The following is a 13,220-nucleotide window of genomic DNA, read 5'->3' as shown; positions in this document are numbered from 1 at the left end:
CTTGCCAGCGGCGTTTCTCGTCCAACCTTCTAAGCAACTCCACTCACCGTTTCCACAACACTCGTTTAAAACAGAGGCATTTGTTTAGCACGAAAGGCATTTTGTCAAGACAGCATCTGCAAGATAATAAATATGTAATCTTGGTCACAAAAAGCTGATTAACTTGTTCTCTTTGTTTTTCAGGTTCCTCGGTCCGTGTGTAGCGAGCCGTGCCAGCCGGGAACTCGGAAAGTTTCTCTCAAAGGGGAGCCCTTTTGCTGTTTTGACTGCATTCCTTGCACTGATGGGCAGTACTCCAACACTACCGGTTTGTTTGTACACCCAATGACACTGAGCTTATTCCAGTTAGTACAGGGGCAAAACCTAAAAAGAGGCCTGGAAAAATGATTTTATAATATTTTCTTGTTACAAGCTGGCACCCACCATAGCTTTTTAGGACAAAGGGTCTTGCATTTGACCAGGGTGGATGCCGGCTGAGATTTTTCCAAAAAGGGCAAAGATTACCCCTTTTCCCCAAAATGCGTTACTTTAAACTGTAACAAAATAAAAGATGCGTTCTTCAAAATATTCCCCATATTTTCACTATTTTATTAGTTATACTGACAAATGATACCTTATTTTGAAGCTTATGACATTGGCTTCACAATAGATAGAATCTATTTAGGACTCCTGCTAAGTTCGAGTTAGCCAGAGGCCAAAGGTCATGTGACCGCCAAATTATACATTTTGGGGTATTTTTATACTAAACACTCACAAAAATAAATTTCCAAAACATAATTTATATCCCAACTACACTTCTCTGGGCAGTTTCTGAAACAGTAATAGTCATTTTATTCTGAACAGGTGTCAAGTTAACTTGGGTCAAAAATATCCCGATTTTCAAACAATTAGGATAATCGTGAAATTGTGCTGTTGATATCTACACTCAATTGTTGAATATTTAAAACTCAATATCGAAGAAGTTTTGCTTTACTGCCATCGGAGAGTAGTGGAGAAGACCCTGAAAGATGGAATGGGGGTATCCTATGGATTAAAAAGGATCCTATGGATTAAAAATGGTCTTAATGGGTGGGGGGCATTTGCAAAGAGATTCAATACTTTCAATAACTTAAGTGGAGGTTCAGTTCACTTGATGAGATGCAGTCTCTGCATTGATATCATGATAAAATACGCAAGTTGGTGTCTGTCTGTCTGTCTGACGATTTTTTACCACAATACATTCAGTGTAGGGATTTTTCGTGGATCCAGACGAGATTGGCTGGGTGTGTAGAAAGTGACTAAGTTGATCTTGCATGGACAGGATTCAATCAGATAATACTAGATGTGGATTCAAAGGTTGTTGGCATTCGGTATATTCCAATCATTTATGCACCAGCAGATGACATGGTAACAGCCTACACAGTTTTATCAAGGTGTAAATACATTTCTTAATCCTTAGGACAACAACACACTGTTGTTACATTTGACCACGCCTTCAACGCAAAGGCAAATAAGGTTGTGGGGCTGATGCAGGAGGAATTCAGTAACACCATAGTCAGACTTGGTGGTTTTCACATCATAATTAACTTCATGAAATCAACAGGAAAACACATTGAATAATCTGGGTTGATGGATATCTGGGTCGAAAGTGGAGTCTTTGGAGAGAACACAGTGGGACACATCATGGATGGGAAAGCATGCAAGGCTGTACCTGGTCACAAGTTAGCAGGAGAGGCACTGTGACGAATTCACTGGGATCAGTTTCTTACATGGGCAGAAGACAATAACAAAGTCATTAGTGATGACATCAAATTGTGTGCTGATGAGATTGTGACCGCTTTGAATTATTGCAACATGGACAGAGCAGAGGCAGCAAACAAAATACTTATTAGGTTGATCAGAGAAGTCATAGTTTTGCAAAAGGAATTTGAGGGAGGGCGGAGGAGCTCCTTGTGAGCCAACGGCCATCCATATCGATTGCCAAATGTGTCTGCGGACGTCCTCCTGCAGTTGTGCTACTTATTATTTGGAGTTTGGTGGCAGGATTTGCACTCCGGCCACCGTAAAATCCTTCATTCTGCAAAACACAAAAACGCAAAAAAAATCTGAAAACCCACTCCGTGGGAGAAACTCCTGTGCAGCTTCCCTTCTCAGGGCAGCTCACCGGATGACGGGATTGGGGCAAAGCCTTCGGGACCCCCATACTTTGATGATAGAAGGGAAACCACGGGGTAACATTCCTGGGTTAGATTGCAGGAAAGTGTGTCAGAGTGGTGCTGAGGTGTCGTCCACCAACGGCGGTCTCCTTGGGTTAACCTGATATGAGGCGGTCCTTCGGGTGGGTGCCTGGAATGTCCTATCCCGAAGAGAGGATGATCACCTGTCTCTGTTATCATCTGAGCCCAAGCTTTAGGACATCGGTATTGCAGCACTCCCTGAGTTTCGGAGACCGGATTGCGGTGAGATAATGGTGGGTGGTTACAGCTACGATGGGTCTGGTCACGCTGATGGTTACCACACTCAAGGATTTGCTGTAGATGTGTTCAATAAACTGACCCCAATGATAATTGAGGTAGCATTGGTCAAAAAGCGTATTATGACACTAAGGATACATCACTCCTTCGGTGTCATTTCCCTGCTCTCTGTCTGTGCTCCGACTGAGGCGAGTGATCTCACCGTGAAGGATGCATTCTACGGCACGCTCGAGTCTGTGGTTGATCAGTGCCCCAGACGAGATCCACTTCTAGTCTTGGGGGATTTCAATGCATCGAATGGAACTGAAAGGGATGGTTATGAGACATGTGTTGGTACCCATGGGTCAGGAAATATGAACGAGAAAAGCACTAAGTTCCTTGACTTTGCAAGAAGTCACGGACTTAGGGTGGCTGGTTCATGGTTTCAGTGCCCACAAGCTAATCACTGGACTTGGTATTCCAACACGGGTGGTGTGGCAAAGGAGATTGACCATGTCATCGATGATGGTCGCTGGAGGATGATCCAGAACTGCAGGGTCCACTGGAGTGCTCAGTTCCTCAATACTGACAAGTGGCTTGTTGTTGCAACCCTAAAGTTGCACCTTAAATCCGGGAGAATGGCAGCATCCCAGCCTAGGCTGAATGTTGGCAAGCTCAAAGATGAGAGAGTAGCTGAGGAGTATGCAAACAGGCTGAGTGGACATTTGGGGGTCTGGGTGCTTTGGGGGGTCCTGAGGAGTTGTGGAGTGCCTTCAAGACCATGGTCCTTGATGTTGCCGGAGGATGACTTGGAACTCAATGCAGGGCAAAGAAGAATTTTGTCTCTCAAGGGACACTGGATACCATTGACCAGAGTTGCAGGGCCAGGCTGAATGGCAGAGCTGAGCTTTTCAGGGAGCTGAGGCATAAAACAGAATGTGCACTAAGGGTGGACAAGGAGGACTATGTGCGAGGAATCTGTGAGGGGTTCGAGCATCACCTGTGGACAGGTGATTCTCGTCCTGCTTACAGGGGATTTTGCACATTCCGTTCATCCAAGCACATCCCTCCGAGCACTGCAGTTAGAGCAGAGAGTGGTAGGCTTTTGAAAGAGGAGTCCGAAGTGAAGGCCCACTGGGCCGGTTACTTTGAGCGGTTTTACCAGGCTGATCCACCAGCTGTCGAGTTGGAGGTCAAGGGTGTTACAATCCCTGTTGCTGACCCTCCAATCAACAGTGGTCCACCTTCGCTTGTGGAAACACGGGCTGCAGTGAACCGGTTGAAGCGGGGTAAAGCTCCAGGGATCTCTGGCATCCATGCTGAACTTATCAAGGCTGGTGGAAATGCTGCACTCATGTCATTGCATGCAATTTTGTGCTCTGTCTGGAACACAGGCATCATCCCAACTGATTGGAAGAGGGACTTTATTGTCCCGCTCTGGAAAAGGAAGGGTGATCGCCAAGACTGCAACAACTACCGAGGGGTGACGCTGCTCTCAGTGCCGGGCAAGGTCTTTGCTCGGATAATTCTTGATAGGGTTTGCCACCATCTGCTTGAGCACCAGTGTACAGTGCAGTCAGGCTTTACACCAAAGAGGTCAATGATTGACCGTATCCATGCTCTTTGTGTCCTCACTGAACGCAGACGAGAGTTTTGGTAGGGGCTGCTTGCAGGCTATGTTGATCTCTGTAAAGCGTTCGATTCAGTGAATCGGGATGCCATCTGGAGGACTCTTGGTCTTCGTGGGGTGCCACCAAAACTGATCGATCTGATGTCTGAACTCTACTCTGGTACTGAGAGTGCTGTGAAATGTGGTGGTACCATCTCTCACTCATTTCCATTTGTTACTGGAATTAATCAGGGGTGTACTGGCCCCGCACTTTATAGCACTTTTATGGACTAGAATCTAGGGAGGATGTCGGAGAGATCAAGCTGTGGCACATCGTTTGGGAATGTCAAGATCTCGGACCTTGATTTCGCAGATGAATGCCTTCATCTTTGTGGAGACTTTAGATATCCTTTTGGGGGCCCTCGAGGTGCTGAATGAGGAGTCAGAGCCGCTGGGATTACGTGTTTCTTGGGGCAAAACTAAGATCCAGGCTTTCAATGACATCTTGGATGGTGCTGTCCTGTCTGTGTCTGTTTGTGGTGAGGATATTGAGGTCATGGAGAGATTCACACACCTTGGCAGTGATATTCATGTCTCTGCTGGCTGTGAGACAGAGGTCAATAGACGTCTGGGGTGGGCCTGGGGAGTCATGCATTCACTGGATCATGGGGTGTGGCACTGCCGGTACCTGTGTGGGAGGACGAAAGTCCGAGTCTTTAGGTCCTTGGTGCTTCCAGTCTTGCTCTATGGATGCGAGACTTGGACTCTGACCAAGGATCTGAGACAGAGACTTAATTCCTTTTGTACCAGGTTACTTCAGAGAATCCTTGGCTATCACTGGTCAGATTTTGTGTCCAACGAGCGGTTGCTGAGAGAGACTCAGATGAGATTTGTTACCTGCGTAGTCCGTCAGTATCAGTTGCAGCTGTATGGACATGTGGCTCATTTTCCTGACACTGATCCTGCTCACCAGATTCTCTCAGTGAGGGAGTCTCGTGAGTGGAGGAGGCCAATGGGCCGACCATGTGCCTCATGGTTGGAGCAGGTTGACCGGCATCTCAAGGAGATGGGGATGGGCCTGGCATCTGCCTGTGGGATGGCCAGATGGAGGCCCCTGGAGTACCGGTGGAAAGTGGATGCAGCGGTGCGCTGTTCAGGCACATGCTCCCATACCTGACCTAATGTTGATAGTCAAACTTTTAAGTACTGGATGAGCAATATGGAGATGATCTCAATCCTCTTGAATTTCATTCATGCTGAGAAAGAGAAGGGAAATGGGAACTTCATTTAGTGTCATTTGCATGGCTGCTCTCTTGGATTGCTGTATGTAATGACAGAAACAATTACAAATGGGGGCCAGTCTACTTAGCTGGTGTGCAGCAGTGCCCAACATCAGCCCCTCAAATTAATTATTTACTTGTTAAGGGAAAATTTTCTGTGAAAGGATGAATCATAAATTCTCTTAATTTTCCACTGATCAGACCCTAGAGCACATTAACAAGGTATCAAAAGTGAGAGGTGGAATCATTAGCATCACAAGGCAGAACGCTGCAAGGGATAAGTGGTGCCTGACTTATAATGAAAAGACAAGATCATCAGAAGCAACATTAAAAATGTTCACTGTGCATGTGGATGTAGAACTAGATGCTGAATTGTGCCACTTTGAGTTAGGACCAACCAGATTAAGGAGAGATGAATAGGGCATGGAGAGTCTGATTGTGGAATTCAATCAGTTCCAAGTCTGCACTCCCAACAGAGAACATCATGAAAACTTTAATGCTTAACCACAAATTGTGTTATTCCAGAAGAGCTCACCAAGGAAATATTTACAGCATCAGAAATTGATATGTCACTGGTGGAATCCTTTGCAACCATTGCATTTGTTGAAAAGTCAAAGGATTTTTATGCTACAATACCCTGTAATAAAACCACAGCAATCACTACAATGTACAAAGTCGAAGTTCCAAAAACAAATGGGACACATTAAGAAGTCAAAGCAGACAAAGATCTTCTTCAAAGATTGTTTGTGGCATCTCAAAGTGGCAGAGAGGTTAATCTTACAGTATGAATTGTCATCAGTGCCAGAGGCTCAAGTTGAAACCAACTATAAATTGCATACAACAGATAAATGACAGTTGGTTGAATTACTGACAAAGAACATACAGATTCCAGCAAGGCTGTCTAATAGTGAAGCCAAAACATGCTTACTCATTAATGGACTCGCACTCATATGGGCAATTGGAAAACCAGACAAGGCCAAGACATTTGGTGACCTGAGTGGTGTGTTCTGCAGAAATATCTTCAATTGCTTTGGTCCAGTGTACTCAAGGAACTATGTGCTGTATGATCACTACCATGAAGCATCCAGAAAAATCGGGCACGCATGCACAATGTCATTAATCAGTTGATCCACCAACAAGGATGACCTCACTGCACTTCTTTCAGCAGCATTAATAGAGAAAGCCAAGGAGTTGTACCAGTAACACATGTTAGTACTTGGAGGTTTTGAAAACATTTTCGAGCTCTGGTAATCTAATAAAAGAAACAATGAAAACATGAAACCAACACATGAAGAAGGCGGATACCCAGCTGATTCTCCATTCAGATGATGGCTGCAAGAATGAGTATGAATGGGTTGTCATCCAATGCAGAGATACTGACATGCTGGTTTTACCACTTGGCTTTAGGAGCAAGTTGCCACCATAAATTTGGATGTACACATTAACAACCAGTAAAAGAGAGTACATACCAGTGCATGAAATCAGCCTTCCTGATTAAATTGTAAAAAAATATAATTGTATTTCATGCTATTACAGGCTGTGATTCAGTCAGCCAATTTTCAGGAAAAGGGGAAGAAAATAGCCTCGAAAGTATTTATCCTGGAATCAGAGACATTGATTATGCTAGCGTACAAAGAGTTAACTTCAGATGTGATAGTAGAGGCTGAGAAGTTTGCCTGTAGATTGTATTTGAAGGACTGCGACTCCTACAGTGAGAAACGTCAAAATATTTTTTTGCCAGGGAAAGAAGACACGTGATGCCCTTCCCCCAACAAACGATGCCATTGATAAATACATTGCAGGCGCCAATTTGCAACGCCTGGTGTGGAAGGAAGCGTTGATCCCAGTGCCAGATCTTCCCAGTCCAGGCAACTTGGATGGATCCTCGAGAATGGGACATTGAAACCAGAGCTGATGACTCTAGTCCCTATTCCAAATGTATGCAAAGAGCGAGTGAGCTGCTCATGCAAGTCAAGTTATGGCAAGACATGTGGCTGTATTAATGCAGGACAAAAAATGTGCACAAAAGGTTGTGGTTGCCAAGGCTCCTGTAACAATGCAGTCGATGATGATGATGATGATGATGATGATGATGATGATGATGATGATGATAGTGAATAAAAGCCATGGTGCATATATCAAGACCAAACAAACTGTTGATATACATTACAAGGCATTGTAATCCTGTGCAAATGGCCCCAGACACTTTCTTCTTTTTAGAGTTCTCTTTAGTAATTCCATATGGTTGTAAAGAAAGATGTTGTAGATATTGATTTTTAAGTACTGAATATTTGAGGAGACATTGAAACACATTTTCATGATTTTCCTGAATTTCTTAAAAGAAGGGTCATTTTTTGACCCTTGGTAACTTCACACAACTGTTCAGAATAAAATGACCATTTCTTTTTCAAACACTGCCCAGCGATGTGTAGTTGTGATAAAATTTATGTTTTGGGGCATTTTTCTTGTGTAAATATATTTTTGTGGGTGGTGAGTTAAAAAATACCCCACAATTATAAAACTTCAGGGAAACATGACCTTTGAACTCGAGCTCACTCTAATGTAGCAGGAGTCAAAAATATTTTCCATCTATTGTAAACCCAGCGTCATAAGCTTCAACATTAGGTATAATTTGCTATTGTAACTAATAAAATAGTGAAAATATCGGGAATATTTTGAAGAACGCATGTTTTATTTTGTTATTGGTTGAAATTACGCATTTCTGTAAAAGGGTTAATCTCTTCCCATTTTGGAAAAAATCTCAGCCATCATCCTCCCTGGACAAATGCAGGATCTTTTGCACTAAAACACTATTGGGGAGGCCAGCTTGTAACCAGAAATTCGAATGTCATTTCATGGTTTCACCCCTGTACTAAGTGTTCTTCCTGTGTGTGGATTGACAAATAACATCTATTTATTCCAATGATTTTACCTCTTTTTGTGTACTGTGCATTGTCAAGTCTCATGGAAGAGCAAAATCAAAATTGAATGGAACAAAATGGAAAAGGGGAAACACTCACGGAAGAATAGAAATGAGAGTGAGAATAAGATCAATGGAAGGGAGAGAAAGAAATGTGCTGGTGAACAAGTTGTGCACAAGCTGAATGAAACACAGGAAGAAGGTGAAGGGGAAGGTGTGGGATCAAACAGCAAAGGAACAAACCAAGTGCCAACTAAAAATGAAAAGTGATGAGGGAGACGTAGAAAAATCACAATAACCTGGAAAAAGAAAGTGCTTTGGATTGGGGTCATTTGGGTTGGAGGAGAGCATAAGTATTGATGGGGGGGGTGGCTATCGAGTGCAGCCTGTGGCTTCTGGTTGCATCATTGTTTGGGACGCGGCTTTTTGCCGCTGATGCAGTGTCTCCTTATCAGTACACTGGTGCTCATTTTGCCGACCTGATGGCGGGGGGGGGGGTTGACAAGGAGTATTAGGTTCTTGACAATGGAGAGGACAGGAACAATGGCATTTGGGTGGTTTTGGATTGAGTAAGTACAGCAGGAGATGAGGGTTGTCAAGTTTCGTGAATCACTGCTGTCTGTAAATCTGAATGTTAAGGGGGATTATGTGGGAATAGAGGGGCTGGAAAAGGAAGGGTTGTGGAATAGTACAGAGAACTTCGTGTGATCTTTTCCATAGGAGGGGGTGGTGGTTGATTTTTGAGGTAATTTGAAAAAGCATCGATGTCATGAAGTTAGTCGTTATCAACGAAGACATGGTGAGGGATGGCTCTGGGACATTAACTGAGAAAGAAGAATGGATATTGGAGACAGCACAACGTTTAGAACTATTTGTAGCAAACTCAGGGTTTTGTTCCAGATTCAAAATCAGATCAGATTCAAAAGTGGCCATACAGCATCCAAATAGATTATTTCTTTGGGAAACAAAAATTACTGTAGGATTGTTGATTATTACATGATTCCAGGGGAGACATGAGTGAGCCAGTATTGATTATGTGTGAAACATTAGAATATGGTGAAAATGGGAGACATCAGAAAATGATGTTTGGAGAGTCTGATAAGACTCGGAGAAGTCTGGTGATGTGGGTGCAGGGGGAGTAGATGGGGCTGGAACAACACAAAGGAGGCCTTACTGAGCTAGCAACTAAGGCCTGTGGAAAATCGAAAGAAGGGAGGAGCAAAAGTGGTATTCAAAGCTTCAGTAAGCAAGAGTACAGGATAAAAAGGCCTTTGAGGAATGGCAAGCTACAGGATTCTTCGCAGACCACAGGAGCAAGAGGAAATTAGAAGGTATACAGAAAAGAGAAGAGGCACTGAAAGCAGAAGCAATGGATAGACACGAGGTGTGATGAGGGCAGTAAGATAAGTTTGACTTGGAAGAGGCTGAAAGGTTACTTATAGGTGGGTGAAGAGCAGACAAAGGGTTAGACGTGATATTGGGGACATTAAGGTGATAAAGAGTGGTTGAGAGTCTATTCATAATGAGGAGAATGGGATGGATCATTATGTGACTCTATAGGAGCTAGTAGTGTGAAGATGTGGGGGATAAAAATCAGTGAGGTGTAAAGCATTAAAATTACAAATAACGCATGTACATGCATAATTCAAAAGTTTTACGTGACTGATTTGAACGCAGACTCACAGGATTGCCAACATTGCCCAGAAGACCTGTGGTCCAACACACTGCACAGCACCTGTTTACCAATGCCAAGGGAGTTTCTGGCTTTCTCTGATCCTTTGGCTCTCACTCTGCTGGCCTTTACTACTCTGGGTTTTACAATGGTGGTTATGGTTTGGATAATGATGGTGAAGTACCACAAGTTAATTATGGTTAAATCGAAGTCCGCGTTTCACTTTGTGCTACTCGTTGCAATTGCAAGCAACTTTGTAAGTAGTGTAGGGTTTGTGGGTGAACCTACAGACTTGTCTTGTCAATGGAGAGAATCTGTGGCACTTGGTTTGATCACCTTTTCAATTATCTGTGTGCTCACCAAGGCATATGACATACTCATCAATTCTCAAGGTAAAGAATGATGATCATATTCCCCCCCCCCCAAAAAAAAAACAATTAAGATTTTATTTTCATTGCTATAAATATGTTTCTGTGAGATGTTTTTGGTGAAGAATAAATTAGGAGGCAGCAATAGATTCCAATTTTAAAGCTCCGTTGAGATATCTTTTTTATCCCATGTGACCGTTCATTTCCTTCCATAAAATATCGTCTTCCCTCTGCAACATTCGAATCGAGTATTTATTGTTGACGATAAGGTCCTGTGTCACAAATACATTGGACTTTCTTGCCTCGACATTTCCATGAATAACTTCATTTATAAATGCTGATTGTAAAATACAACTTCAAGCTAATTGTGATTCGTGATGAGAGAGAGTTTTGTGGAATAAGTACATTCAGTTAAAACAGAATGAATATGTTCTTTTGCACATGTTAACTTGACTTGATTAGACTATTCTCATCCAAACAAGATGAAGGACCCCCCCCCCCCCCCCACACACACACACACAAAGTGTTCCAATTTTTCTGTTTCTAGAATTTGAAACCATTGTACTCCAGTTTATTTTTTATTTTTTTCCGTTTCCATTTATTATTTGGTCTTCTGTTTCTTGGACATCATTATCTCCATTGATCGTTTGCAATTCTTATCATCAATTGTGTACAGATTTGAAGTTCCTTTATATTTACTTCCAGTGTCAGAATCCTGCAATAATCGAAAGGGAAGTTGTTCTCAGCCAAATGTCCTCCTATTACTCTGTTCATTACCACAAACAGGCTTTAGTGTAGCTTGGGCAGTCGTTGAGAAACCACAACCACACAACAATCTGGAACACCGCTTGGGAACCGTGGTTTTAGAGTGTGTTGGGGCATCTCCAATCTGGGTTTCATGTGCTTTGTGTTACCTTTGTGTCCTGGTGATATCCTGCTTAGTGATGGCTATGAAAGGGAGTGAAAGAATCCCAGGTTCCAGTGAACCAAGGTTCATCATCTTCAGCATGCTGTTCTTCTGCATGGTCAGCGTAGCTTTTGTTCCTGCCTATTCCAGCACACAAGGAAAGTTTTCTGTTGCCGTGGAGATATTTGCTATTGTAGCTATCGCCTATGGATTGTTTGTATGTGTTATTCTGCCTCAATGCTATGTCATTTTTAAATTTAAGAAAACAAATAACTTATGAATGAACCTTACACCATGTGTATACAATAAAAAAATCCTAATCTGAGTTGTTTGTTTTAATACAAATCTCTTTTATTCAGAGTGTTGCATCAGTAAAAGTGTATTCTTGAAAATTTGTGATGACATTATTTCTCGAATCGTAAACCCTCTCCTCACTCCCCCACACATCCTCCCCCCCTACATCCTCCCCCTCCCCCACACATCATCCCCCCTCCCCCACACATCCTCTCCCACAAATCCTCCCCCAATCCTCTCTCTTTCTCCCCACCCCTTTATATTCCAACCAGTTGTATTTGTCATAATAATAAATGTCAGTGTGTGTGTGTGTCCTCCATAACTCCATAACCATGAAACATAGCAGCCCCAAACTTCCATGCATAATTAGGGAACTTAAACTAAATGCATGAATCAAAATTGGATGTTTGTGTCCATTTAAACACCTCTTTTTGAAGACAATTAACGGCTTACCTCAAGAAAGGCTTGTCCTTGGTCAGCCCAACTTCACCTCGCAGGGGTCTTAGCCACTATTTTGATTTGGCCTATTCAAACATGTTTGCCTTGAAAATACGATCTATTTTCATATGCGAATGAAAGTATATAATCAAAATATTCTGGATGAGCGAATCACATCTTGTTGACTAAATAAGTGTCAAAATATGGAGTGAATTCTGAATTTTATCGAATTGGATATTAATATAACAAAATGTATTTCTTTAAGCAAAGAACGGGCGTAGTGGCGTGCAGCTGTAATCCGGTTAGTCGGAGGCTTGGGTTGGAGGATCGCATGAGGACGGGAGCTCTGTGCTCTATGAGAGGGTGTAGGGCAGCCCGGAATCATGGTGAAACCCAATCCTTATCCCTGTGTCGTAAGAGGCGACTAGGGTTGCATCAGGAAGGGCATCAGGTGTAAAACCTATGCCAAATCAGTATGTGGATCATAACGGATGATCTGTTGTGGCGACCCCAAACGGAAGCAGCTGAAAGAGGAAGAAGGAGTATTTCTTTAAGCAAAGCATTAAACTTATCATTTTCTACTGTTATGACGATTATATTGAGTGAATAAAAGATTAAGGAATGTGCATAAAGTGGAACTTCATTGATCACAACAAAAATAATGAACCAACAGGATTGCCATGCTCAACAAACTGCTTTTGCAAGCCATTGAAACATGAAAATGAGAAATATGAAATTATCTGAAAAATACAATTATGGAGCTTGTGTGGGGTGGGGTTTATGTGGGTAGGGTTTGTGTGGGCGGAATCAAAAAGGGGCGGAGTCAAAAAAATTCAATTTAACTTTGTCTTTTGTAATTCCTGTGAAGAAAATGAACCTAAAATCTCTTTCCCTTCTAAATCATATATCTTATACGTCCAAGGAACCGTATCTATTACATAAACCATTTTAAAAAGTTCGTTCGTCCATCGTTTAATATAACCTTTTTCAAAATGATATTTCCACCTATATATTCTTACGATATCACCAACTTTGAACTTAGGTTTTCTGACATTAATCTCTTTTTCATATTTTGATTTAGAAAATGTTTCTGATGGTTTCATATTTGTTGATGTGTGAGTCGTATTATTATACTTATCCACAATATCCTGAATAAAAGATGACCATTTTTGTGAACCGAGTTGTGTGAATTTTTTAGATAGTCTCCCTTTTAAGGTACGATAAAAACGTTCAACAACAACGGCCTTCCCTTCATTAAAGGTACTATATAATGTAATACTCTTATATTTTAGAAAATTCA

The 13,220-nt window shown here is 42.3% G+C and overlaps 1 protein-coding gene across 1 annotated transcript in view; it reads left to right on the top strand.

Annotated features, from left to right (window-relative positions):
- LOC147035788 (vomeronasal type-2 receptor 1-like) overlaps positions 1–11,724 on the top strand; it is a 41,338-nt gene extending 29,614 nt beyond the window's left edge. Inside the window, 3 exon segments of the mRNA XM_085869483.1 lie at positions 184–307; positions 9,919–10,310; positions 10,845–11,724. Coding sequence (XP_085725609.1) covers positions 184–307; positions 9,919–10,310; positions 10,845–11,468 — 1,140 coding nt within the window. The 3' untranslated portion in view covers positions 11,469–11,724.
- The last annotated feature ends 1,496 nt before the right edge of the window (positions 11,725–13,220 follow it).

Source organism: Eptatretus burgeri, chromosome 1, assembly GCF_056783735.1.
Source record: "Eptatretus burgeri isolate ZD-2024b chromosome 1, Ebu_testis_v1, whole genome shotgun sequence".
Lineage (NCBI taxonomy): Eukaryota > Metazoa > Chordata > Myxini > Myxiniformes > Myxinidae > Eptatretus > Eptatretus burgeri.
Note: the sequence above shows the minus strand (reverse complement) of the source record. Positions and strands in the feature narration are given on the sequence as shown.